This window comes from Cynara cardunculus (genome assembly GCF_001531365.2).
Source record: "Cynara cardunculus var. scolymus isolate 2C chromosome LG 10, CcrdV1, whole genome shotgun sequence".
NCBI lineage: Eukaryota > Viridiplantae > Streptophyta > Magnoliopsida > Asterales > Asteraceae > Cynara > Cynara cardunculus.
This window is the reverse complement of record NC_037537.1, coordinates 25,085,869-25,098,885: the sequence shown is the minus strand read 5'-3', so window position 1 is coordinate 25,098,885 and position 13,017 is coordinate 25,085,869. Positions and strand designations below refer to the sequence as shown.

The 13,017-nt window shown below is 33.2% G+C and overlaps 2 protein-coding genes across 2 annotated transcripts; both read right to left on the bottom strand.

Annotated features, from left to right (window-relative positions):
• Window positions 1-1,888: 1,888 nt before the first annotated feature.
• LOC112519754 (protein FAF-like, chloroplastic) lies at window positions 1,889-3,110 on the bottom strand. Its single transcript, XM_025127999.1, has one exon. The coding sequence runs from the start codon at window positions 2,948-2,950 to the stop codon at window positions 2,300-2,302; it is 651 nt and encodes a 216-aa protein (XP_024983767.1). The 5' UTR covers window positions 2,951-3,110; the 3' UTR covers window positions 1,889-2,299.
• Window positions 3,111-7,243: 4,133 nt separating this feature from the next.
• On the bottom strand, window positions 7,244-7,808 carry LOC112520525. Its single transcript, XM_025128982.1, has one exon. The coding sequence runs from the start codon at window positions 7,796-7,798 to the stop codon at window positions 7,256-7,258; it is 543 nt and encodes a 180-aa protein (XP_024984750.1). The 5' UTR covers window positions 7,799-7,808; the 3' UTR covers window positions 7,244-7,255.
• Window positions 7,809-13,017: the final 5,209 nt, after the last annotated feature.

The window sequence follows — 13,017 nt, the reverse complement described above, 5'->3', positions numbered from 1 at the left end:
CACAGGCTGAATGCCTTAAATTGCTACACATGCTCATCTACTGCTGGCTAATTTATTACATACCATGACTTTTTGATGAAGTTGTTGCACCAGATAACTCAACATAAGATCTATGCCATCACTTCTCGTGATTTAAGAAATATCTGAAGATATGGGCAACTCTTTTCTTGACTTGTTTAGGTGATTGCACTTTGACTTCCATTTGACTACTGTTCCTCCGCATAGGTCGCCAGCTCAACTGACAAATAAAGACCATGCTTTGGGGCTCCTCCCTATAGGTCACCAATTCGAGTCTCCTCTGGACCACTGGGGATTTTTATAGTTATCTGATATCTCCAGGGTCCCATGGGATTAGGGTGCGTGCAAACTCTCCCCGACACCTTGGGTTACCAAAAGATTTTTTTTTTTGTTAATTGTCCTTGGTAATTGGTTTCAACATGTTGCTAGGAACTAGGATTTTTTACCGTAATCATTCCTGTAGCTGGTTCTTTTCAGTCTGTCTGCATGATATTTGTAATTTAGAGAAATGTTTTCACGGGTCTTGTAGTGATTTGCTTGTTTTGGAATCTCCCTAAACGCATGCACCTAAAGATACGTGGAGAAAACATCATAAAGATCCTAAAGTTGGTCCCCAAGCCTTTCCTCATAACATAACATGTGGTATAAAAACTTAAACACGTTGCTTTCAAGATCATATGTAACGATCATTGCTTCTGGTATGGTTCTTTATGATCACAGAAAACCTAGGGATTTGATGCTAGTCCTTGTTTAGATAGATTCTTGAGTTGTACCTTGTTCATGTTTACTTGTACTTGTCATTTGGCGAAAACCTTACAGGCATCTACGGATTTATTGACCTCATATTTCATTATATCTATTTTTTCATGTTATAGCTTTATATTTGAATTTAAAGGTGTATGTATATAGAGGTTTAATCATTTGAGAACTCCAAAATTTGTGAGATCTGTGAGAACTTATACTTTACAGTTTTGTTTGACATGATTTATTTCCATCTAAGTATAGTATTTAATGTATTGATTAACATATTTTTGTTTCACAGTGTGCTTGTTTCATATGTATTCGGTTCACAATATGAAACTTTTTAACGTGTACGTTTTGTTTCACAAACACGCCAAAAAGGTTCACACTGTGAACCGAGTACATGTGAAAGAAACACATTGTGGAACAAATATATGTTAATGATTACACTATAATCCAACCATAGATGAAAAAAAATCATATGAAATAGCACATGATGCACCGTTTCTCATAAATCTCACGAATTAAAGTTCTCAAAAGAAGGTCCCCTATATATATAAACCGGTGAAGGTACACATTCAGGTCTTGTCACCTTCACAACAATATAAGGGTATATGTGAAGGTTATATTTCTCATAGTTCTCACAAAAATGACATTTCTCATGGGAACCCAACCTTATATATATTATATCTGAAATCTCTTAGAAAGTAGGTTAGGTTAGGAACCTCACAAGTATGCCTTTGAGCCTAGAGTAGTTAGTTATAAAGCTCTTTTTAAACGAATAGATGATACAATATCATACACAAGTGAAACAACTACTTACCCTTGATCCCAAAATGTGTAAAGTAAACTACAAGGGTGGTGCCTGATTGGTTTGAGCTTGGCTCCAAAGGTCAAAAGTACCAGGAGGTCCCAAGTTCAAATCCAAGGAGGAATAAAAATCCCCTTGTGGCCACGGAGGTTCAAATGCGGTGACTCCGAGCTATCTGTAAAGCAGGTGGTCGCCCTGAGATCAGTCGGCTCACATAGTGGGTTGGATATCCAGGTTAATAAGAAAAAATGTGTAAAGTAAAGAATACATGAATAGAAATGTTACTTTTATTATAAAAAAAGAAAGATCCAAGGGTTGGGAAGCATTCTTAAAAAGGATAGAAGATTGTACTGGAAGTATCTACCTAGATTTTTTAAGTTACAGAGAGAGAAGCTATGGAACTTTTATTACATCTGGACTTGTGAACAAAATGCTTAGGAAAGAAGGAAATTTGGTTTGAAGATGAACATGTATGCATATATGTATATATATATATATATGTATATGCATATTGTATGTATGTATGTATGTATGTATGTGTGTGTATATATATACAGGTTGTAAGTATCATTCAGCTCATAAGAGCACTAGTTATCTTAGAGAATGAAATTACTATCTAAAACAATAAGGTATAAAATTCACTTCCTATATCACTCTAGTTATTTTTCAAGAAAAGATTTAGAACTTTACAAATTGGCATATGATTAAGCCTGCTGCTGCTGCTGCTGCTTATGGTGAGTCTTCTCTAATCACATTTTTCCCGTCATTGTCGTTACCGAATTTTTCTCGGTTTTCCCTCTTGACCTCTCGTTCATCATCAAACTGAATAAATTGCAGTTTCAGTCGTCCGTCTTCTCTGTATGCATGCAGGAGTTCTTGTGCTGGGATCTTTACCTCCTTAAGAATGAGTCTGCCATTATATCGATAAGATTCAAAGCACACCCTCCTCCCGATGGACGAAATCGGTGGTGGGATTTCCTTCCCGCTAATCCTCGACCTCTTCGTCTCCCCCAAGACCTCCGATTTCGCATGTTTCGTTGTCGTTCCAAAACTTTGTTGTTGTTGTTGTTGTTGTTGTTGTTGTTGTTGTTCCCATTCATCATCAGGGAGCTCTTCTATATCGTCGAAGCTCTCGAAACCGAGAGCTTCCGATAAGCTTTCTGAATTTGCTGACGAAAGGCTGATGCTGCGGTGATGATGATCCGGTGAGGACGGAACGGAGTCGGGTTTCTTTCCGAGATTGAATCCCGAAAACATGTCGGTGGGCGGGGCTTCGAGAGAATTGATGTGTTTACATGAAGAGAGGGGATGAAGAAGAGGTGGTGGGGGGTCTAATGGCTTATTATCAAAGATGTGTTGAAGGCTTCCACAAGCAGCCATTGTTTTGTCTGGTTTTTGTTGGCTTTTTTCCCCCTAAAAGATGATGGTTATATTATTATTATATGAATTACAAAACTAATACAAAAACACAAGAGATTTGTTTGAGGGAGAGAGAATGGTTTAGAGAGAGAAAGTAGAGAGAGAAGAAGACCAATTCATAAAAGTCAATGTTGGGAAGGGGAGGGTGATGCAATTAAATAGGGGAGTAGGTGTAGGGTTTTGAGGTTTTGGAGGAGATGGAGATTTGGTTAAAATATTGGTGGTCACAAATTTATATGGTGGAGATATTTGTTATCATTTGAGTAAGATAAGTTTTTTTTTTTTTTTTTTATAATAAATATGAAAACCTTTTATTTTGATTTACAATTATTAAAAGGAAAATTGACCAAAAAACCCAATCTTTTTCGACCAAGTTTCTTTTTCTAGGGGCAGTTTACAACACGTTTACCGGAAAATTTTGATATTAGCACTTACTTACCGGGTAAGATTTTAGTCTACAAAAACGGTATTGTATGCAACAAATTATTTGGTAAGCGCTAAACGTGGTAAGAGACGACGACCCTCATTTACCGGGTAAGACTCTTATCCCTGCCTTTGCTCTTACCTGGTAACATTCTTGGTTCTTGTTATATACATCGAGTAAGGTAATGTGATTTGGTAATCGCTTAGTCGAGTAAGTGTTTGATAAACGGTCCCTTAGCTATTTTGGTATTGAATTCCCATTTTAGTCAAAAGGAAAAAAAAAAGTTTCTTAACTACAATGGTGGTGTCTGATTGGTTTGAGCTTGGCTCCAAAGGTCAAAAGTACCAGGAGGTCCTAGGTTCAAATCCAAGGAGAAATAAAAATCTCATTGTGGCCATGGAGGTTCAAATGCGGTGACTCCGGGCTATCTGCAAAGCAGGTGGTCGTCCTGTAATTAGTTAGCTCGCATAGCGGGTTGGATATCCAGGTAATAAAAAAAGTTTCTTTACGCAAATTTGTGTTAAGACATATATATATATATATATATATATATATATTTTTTAAATATGAAAATAAGGTTTACGGATGCGCAGAGCATTTACTTAAACTTTGGCTAAAATGAGATTTTGATTGAAAAAATGGTTAAAAAATAAATTTGATTGGGGAAATTAGCTATTTTGATCGGTTTCTCTTGTTAAAAAAAGAAAAGTTTTGTACTCAAGAAACCCAACATTTATTAGGAACGAACATGGTACTACTATATCATGTTTTTTATGCTGTATATTAATCAACTTATAAATTTTATATTGTATTATGTATTAATCAAGTTTACTTTATACCAAATTTTCTTGGTTGGAAAATAGTATTTGTTTTGTTTTCAAACTTGTAAATTATGAATGTGTAGAAACAAATAAAATATGATTGATGCGCAAATAAAGTCTAAATTTATAATGTTTAATGATTTGAAAACTAATACAAAGTTTTAAACAAGATAAAATATGGTTGATGATAAGTGAGGGTAACTACTCTTACCCGATTATCAGTTATATAGTAAATTGTTATATACAATGTTGTTTTGATGATCTAAAATCTTGCTTGATAAAATAAGTGACAGTGTTGAATTTTACTGGTTAGCGTTTATCGAGTAGGTAAACGGGTCCTGGGTTAGTTAATTTTAATTTAATTTGTTCATAACACAATGGTAAAAATCATATACAATTATTGTCTATTAAAGGAGAAGCCGGATGTGGAAAAAAGGAAACAGAAGCAAACTCGTAATCCTAATGGGATTAGTCAAGATTTTTGACCTCTTTTTCCAATCACTTTTTTGGAAGTATTACGAATATAAAATAATTAGGGATTATTTATTAAACGCTTACCAGATAAGCGTTTACTGGACGTCATTTACTTTATTGGGTGAGCATATCAATGACTTAAAATCTTATCCGTCAAGTAAGAGAGCAGACTCTTACTGGACAAAGATGCTTACAAACAATTCATTTTGATAACCGAAAATAAGGTAAGCATAAGTGAAGGTGATGACTTTTGTTGATACGCGTTTAATAAACAGTCCCCGAGTAAAAAAGTGATATATTGTTGCTTGGTCGCACATTTGATCGTCGTTTTTGTTTTATGAATTGCTTCTGCAATATTGTTTATTTAGAGTAGACATCTTTAAAAGGTCCTGTTCACTAAAATTATCAGGATTGTAGATAACAAAAGTATCAAGATTCTAGATTAAATGGAATGGTATTATTAAAACAAAATATAAAAGTTTATAACATTTATTATATTAAAAATATTATAAATTAAAATAACAAAAATATTTTAAAATGATAAAAGTAAGATATGAAATTTATTTAAATAGACATATTTTAAATGTTGAAAATTGATGACTTTGATTAGTCTAAAAGAGAGAATAATTGTGTTGAAGTTTTATGACCCAAAAACTTTGAGGGCCCATTTCAAAATCTCACTTTGGAACACTTTTAATTATATGATCTTTTTTGACAAATATTTGTCATTAAAACATGTTTTATTATTAAAAAACAAAAATTTCATAAAATATATACATACATATATAGGGTTGGATTCACGTGAGATTAACCTGTTTTCTTGAGACCTGTGAGATCATCTTTTTACACTTGAAACTTTACAGCAAAATCCTGTGAAAGTAAAAAAAAATTCGAACATTCACAGCAAAAACATTGTGAAGGTAACCTTCACATATTTACAGTGTTTTGCTTTGAAGTTTCAATTGTAAAAAGGTAGTCTCACGAGTCTCATGAAAACAAGTTGGTCTCACATGATCCCAAGTGGGTGTGTGTGTATGTGTGTGTGTGTGTGTGTATATATATATATATATATATATATATATATAGGGTTGGGTTCACGTGAGACTAATGGTTTTTCGTGAGGCCCGTAAGACCTATTTATGTTCATTGATCAACTTTATAAGCTAATGATCTAATGGTCTAAAGTTGTACGGTGGCAATTTTGTGATTATTGAGAAGTCTCGTGGCAATTTTGTGATTATGAATGTTCAGATTGTAGATCTAATCCAAGGGTTGAGAATTGGTCTTACGAGTCTCACGAAAAACCTTTAATTTCACATAATCCCAAGTATATATATATATATAATTGTTAGCGCGGAAGGATAAAAAAGGTCCCCTGTATAATCTCTTTTTAGTCGACAATGCTTTGGTCATCAACACCAAATTCCTCATGCCAACTTTGACCAATCCACAAAAAGGGTTTTTAATGGACATGACTCATCCATGTTTACTAAACCAACCCAAACTTATTTAGTATATCTTAACAAAAAGCAGGATAAGATGTATACAGACTTTATTTTTACCTAAAGAATAAAACGACTATTCTCATAAAAACCTGTGGATTATACAGTAACCTCTCCGAAAACTACGTGTTACTTCAAAAGCTTACCAACTTCTATTCAATCATCACAAATGTTATTCAACAAAATTGCAAGTACTGTAAACCAAAATTATAACCATTCTATTCATAGAAATAGTAATACTGTTTTATATCAGTCAAGACTTACACTATTTCTCTTCAATACTATATATATATACTAGTTGTGTACCCATACAATGCGAGGAGAGCCGTGAATTTTAACGATTTTGAAGTTTCACTGGTTTTATTAGAGAATAATCTAATGATGATATAAGTTACACTTGGCCTTTACATATTAATACAATTTGAATAAATAAGAGTTACGGTTCAAATTACAGTCTATCGATGAAAAAAATTGTATGGCAGTTTAAAATCCAACATATTTAAACGAATCCACAAATGTTTTCGATTTACACCAAAAGCAAAGAATCAAAAGATCGCGAGCGAAACCGAGAGTTCTAAGACAATTGAATGGGAAATGAATGGAATAACTTTTAATAACTCATGGTGAATATCAGTTTGAATCTCATATTGGGAGATGGGGAGAAGACATAGAGGTATGAGAGGGTGAAATCATAAGTGAAAGATGTCAAAAGTATTTTGGGAACATGAAAAGAAAAAGCAATAATGTACATTGATAACTTGTACTATGCATAATTTTAATTGTATATTAAGATAATTTAAAATTGAATGCATAAAGTAGTAGTACTTAATGCATTATGAGTTGTTTTTAAGACTTTGTGCATAAATGTATAGTATTTTGTATATTAAAAATTATTTTTAAGCCTTTTGATAAATTTGGTTTATAAGATGTTATATATATATATATATATATTATAATTTTCATTTCTTGTTATCTTTTTAAAAAATTGAATCGAAAAAAAAATAACTGATAAAATATAAAAAACCACAACAAATTAATGATTTTATTAAGTAACAAACAAGTCCAAATCCGACTTATTTTCCTGCTCAATGACATCAAGAAACACAGGATCAACTATCACGTGACTATCTACGTGCACCTTAAACCTATGTCCCCACCACCCCACCCTCGCCACTCCTTCGATATCCACCGTCGCATCCAACACCATCTCCCGTTTCCCGACGTCCGCCACCACCTGCATCGCGTGAAGAGCTAACTCCTTGCTGCTCAGCCGTGCCGGAAGGTGGAGGAGCTGGCATGACCGTGGGGGCTGAGATCCGGCGGAGACCTGGGCGGTGCCGAGCAAAGTTCCGGCGTAAAAAATGGACATCTCGGTGGAGGAATAGTGGATGGGGACGGCGTTAGGGTTGGTGACGTGGACGGTGAGGACGACCTCGGCGTCGATTAAAGGGATGCTGAGTTTGAAGGAAGTGATGTTGATTGAGACCAGGTGGAACGTTGGGTCTTTGGGCTTCGCCGACAACAGCGCCGCGGTGGCGGCCGCCGTCGCTGCTCCGACCACGGCGGAGGTCCAGCTCCAAGTGACCATTTTGACCCAGACGGCGGTTTCTGTTTCTGTTTCTTCCACTGATTATTTTTGTGGTAGGATATGAAATGATGTGGTTGCGGTTTGACGTTGCAAATTTCCAAATTAAAATATATTATTATTATTATTATTATTATTATTATTATTATTAAAGTAAACTAGAATTATACCCGTGCAATATATCGATATATATTTTTATTTTAATGTTTCATTTTATTTTTTTATCTATATCGATATAATATGATTTTATGTTGTTTTAAAAAACGATAATGTTTTTATTTTTGAATAAATTACAAATTTAAAAATATCATATAAAATTTGCAAAAAATATATCAATAATAGTATCAAATTAACTAATTAAATTTCTTGTTTGTTTTTTTTAATTCAAAATTTTTATTATAATATAATTTAATGTAACGAAGTAACTTAATTTAGGTTTAATAATATTTTTTTATAAAGATAATAATTAAGTATTCTGTTTGAACTCAATAATTATCCTAAAAATATTTTAGATTTTTTATATTTTAAAATGAGATGTTTATTCTCTATTTGATATTTTATTATGTTTATCCACAGTTAGTTACATGAATTCAAACATAGAGCTTTAATAAGTTGTACTTATACACAATTTATTTGTAATTTTGAATTTTAAGTAATATACATCAATAAACAGTATTTTATGCATAAAAAAGTTTTTAAGAGTTTTTATCAAATGCTTTATAATATAGTATTGATATCTTCTGTCTTTTGGTTTGTTAAAAAAAGGTGATTTTTGTTCTTGTATTTTGTAATTTATTGTTATTTTTGTTTTTATAATTTAAGTTTAGGTGCTGATAACATGTTATAAAATAATTAACAGAAAACAACAATAGAACGGAGAGAATGAATATGTTATTTTCATTATTTAAAAGCTCTTTAAACAGTGATGTGATACAAGTACATAGTCACGATAAATATTAGTTATAATCTATCTCTAATATATTTATATTTATCTAGATCGTCATATCTTTTAGATGATGACATATTTATCCTATAACAGTACACATTTTTTCATGGATTTTTACGTTGGGCTCCCATAAGTACCCGGATAACATGGTCAATTTCACTATTTTATTTATTTTACAAAATTTCTTTACTTTTAATTTATTTAATATAATTATAATATTAATACATAGCTCATATATCTTGTGGGAACCGTCTGATCCCTAATTACAAACCCCAAATAAAAAATCTACAACTGTTCGATGCTATACACATAGATAAGGGTTTGGAGGAGCTCGGGGCACATATTTGCTTCTGGTTTGTGTTTTTTAGGTTTGTTTGAGGGGACTTTTATAGTGGCATGGTTTGCAGTGAGAGCTCGAGCTCGGCTAAATAAAGAGAGGTGAAGGGTTCGTCGAAGAGAGAAAAAAGGTTTGGAGCGGTGATCGGGTTTCAATGGGGTTGTTGATCAAGTGGGAGGGATTAAGTAGGAGAAGATGATAAATGATGTTTGTTTTTGGCTCATTAATTTACAATATTTACATTTTTGCCCTTGACGGTATCCGAACTCATATGGCCATGTTCTATTCGGAGGAATAAAATAAAATTGTCCTATTACTTTGGCTGGATTATTTATAACTGCATATTCACCACCACCACCACTGCCACCACCGCCGCCGCCGCTGCCGCCGATCTAAATCATCGCCGATTTGAACAACTGCCAACCACTATCGATCTGGATCACCACCAACCATCACCGTTGACCACAATTGATCTGAACCACCATCAACCACGACCGACCACCACTAATCTGAACCACTGCCGACCATCGCCGATCTGAACCACCGTGGATTACCACTGATCCTAATCACCGCTGACCTCCACCGATCTGAAACACAATAGTTGGATTTCGGTTTCAAAATTTTCAAGAAAGGGTATTTTGGTCATTTACGAATACTTCCGATTCTAAAGCTACATTATGTAAATCAAACAGACATATTCTAATTCCTTTAACATATTCCATTCCAATGTCTGTCACCAAACATGTGGTCAAACCTGATAAGATTTCATTGCAATTCCTTAAAAGTCAAATTACTTTGATACATTCCATTACATCTAAAAACATTATGCGAACCAAATCCCCCAAGGTTTTAACTATTTATTTTATTTGATGACGGAACAAAACACCTTTTCTCAGCGATAACTGGTCTGATTAAAAAGCTTCATCGAACAGAAATATGAATAATTTTGACCTAAGGGTACCTTGTAACTCAACATTTTTTAAGGTCAAGGGTTCAAGTATAGTAAAAAATAAAAAAGTGTGTGTGAGTTTATTTCGCCGTATATAAGTATTATATATATATATATATATATATTAAAAAAACACATCCTACAATGTGTTTGGTACGTGAATGCTCAAATTAAACCCTATGGAATTCCCGCATACCCAACTCTATAAGGAAGCATATCAATGATACGTCTTGTATCTTCGTATCAGGACGAAAATACGTCAAGTTAATGTATGTTGCATACACTTTTTTGTCATGCTAAGTGAACGGGGACGTATGATTCATCGTCGTCTTCAAAAGACTATCTCTAATTATTGATCCTCCATGATCCAACTAGTTGTCATTGCATATAAAATAAGAATATTTAACCACAAGGGTGGTGCCTGATTGGTTAGAGCTTGGCTTCAAAGGTCAAAAGTACCTGGAGGTCCCAAGTTCAAATACAAGGAGGAATAAAACTCCCCTTGTGACTACGGATGTTCAAATGCGGTGACTCCGGGTTATCTGCAAAGCAGATGGTCGTCCTGGGATTAGTCAGCTCACATAGCGGGTTGGATATCCAGGTTAATAAAAAAAATGAGAATACTTTCAACGACAAAAGAATCTAACGATTAACAATTATGACGAGAATTCCTTCACACTCTAAGTATATGCATCTTGTTTCATAAAGCCTTGCACATGATTTATTATCTTAATGGTTCAGTCACTGTAATGTCATCCATTTCCATCAATTTCATGAACGTTTTTCCATTTTTTCTCATTTATTCTTTCGTTTTAATACTTCCAATGACGGAAGAATCTAATTCTTAACGATTACGATAAGAATTCATTCACGCTCTAAGCACATGCACCTTGTTTCATAAAGCATTGCACATGATTCATTATCTTTACATAAAAAATTAAACAATTCAATAGAAGGTACGAATTTTGTAAAGATGTAGTTTTTTCAGTCATTATAGCCTCTTTCGGAATATTTATAGCATTTTTTTTATATAAACCTGTTTATTCATCTTTTCAGAATGTGACTTAATTAATTCATTTGTTAAAATAGGTCCTAAGAGAATTTTTCTGATAAAATAAAAAATGGTATATATGATTGGTCATATAATTGAGTAGGGGTGCTCAAAAACCCGACTAACCCGACCAACCCGATCAACCCAACCCAACCCAACGCAAAATAACCTAACCCGAAGCAACCCGATGTCTAATCGAGTTGTAAAATTGTCAAACCGTAGGTATTGGGTTGATAATGGGTTACTATTATTTGAACCCAACCCAACCCGATGAACCCGATATCATTTTATTTATTGGATTTAATATGATTGTTCAATTTCTATTAATATATACATTAGACAATTACATTATCATGTATGCTTTTCATATACACATATTTTCAATCTATTCATATCTCTATATAACTCATTCAGTAACTGTGAACATATATATGTAAATTGAGAAAATTAACTDAATGTGATATACGTAAGAAATATGAATAAGTTGTATCAAATGGTTGATGATAAAAAAGAAATTATAAGTAGAGAAATAACATATTCAAGGTTAGAAGAATATTTTAATATACCAAAGTATCAACCCGACCAACCCGACTAACCCGACCAACCCGTACGGGTTGGGTTGGGTTGGGTTGCACTTTGGTTTGGGTTGGGTTGGGTTAAGATTTTTCCAAACCGCAAGCATTGGGTTGGGTTGTCAAATGTCCTCAACCCGATCAACCCAACCCATGAGCACCCCTATAATTGAGGTTACATAGATGCCTTTTATGGAACATTCTTAACTGTTTTATGGAACATTCTTAATTGTGGGGATGAGAAAATTGGCCAATTCTTCAAATTAACGAGTTTTTCTCTCTCGAATATCCAACTGTCCTATTAATTCTTTATAACGTGCTCTACACGTTACAGAAAACCCTGCTTGAGTCAATTTTATTCTTTTACCGCCAAAACCTGTGCCCAGAAAAAAATATATTTTTGAGCACGGGTTTTGTGATTCGGTCATTGTTATTGGATCCATTTCCATCAATTTCATGAACAGTTTTTGATTTTCTCATTTATTCTTTTGTTTTTCTGTTTCCACAAATGGTGTATGGAATTCTCATAGCGTCTGTATTTTTTTCTTTCTCAGTATTGAGTTTTTGGGTACTCAAACCACGGTTCAGTATTATTTGTGGGCCAACAAGTATGTAGTTCAAGAAGATAACTGGAGAAATAATGAGAACATATATAATCATGCATAAAATGATCGTTGAAAATGAACGGCATGTTTACATTCATCAATTTGATGATATAGACGATGATGTAAATTTTACTATAACTATGTCTCGATGCGAATCTCTCATAGCATTTTTCTAAGTACAAAAATTATCTCTGAAATCACGTATAGGTAGGAAACATTATAACAAAATTGGCTTTGTAGGACACATATATTGTCTAAGCGTCATAATATAATAGTTTATAGAACCTAGGTTTATAGGATCAAACTATAAAATGTCCTATCTAAAAGCGTTACAATAGGTTTATAGGACATTTTTAGGCGTTTTTAACAGGTTTTTTAGGACGCTTTTTGGTTTGGTCTTTATAAACTTTAGTCTTAAAATGATCTTTTCAGGACGTTGCTTTTAGGTGTTCTGTAAAATCAATTGTTGTAATGAAATAGGTCAATAAATCATCGTTTTTAAGTATCTAATTATTGTTCAGTTAAATTAAATATTATATTTAACATAATCTCATCGAGGAATTTTTTTAATTAAAATTTAAATAGTTTAAATTTGCAAGACTTTGATTGTAATGTTGTTGATTTTATGTTGATTTTTGTTTGAATTTGAAACGGTTTCTTCATGGTCTAGATGGTTAACACATTGAAGATAAAGACCAAGAAAAGAGATGTATATATATATATATATATATATATATATATATATATATATATATATATATT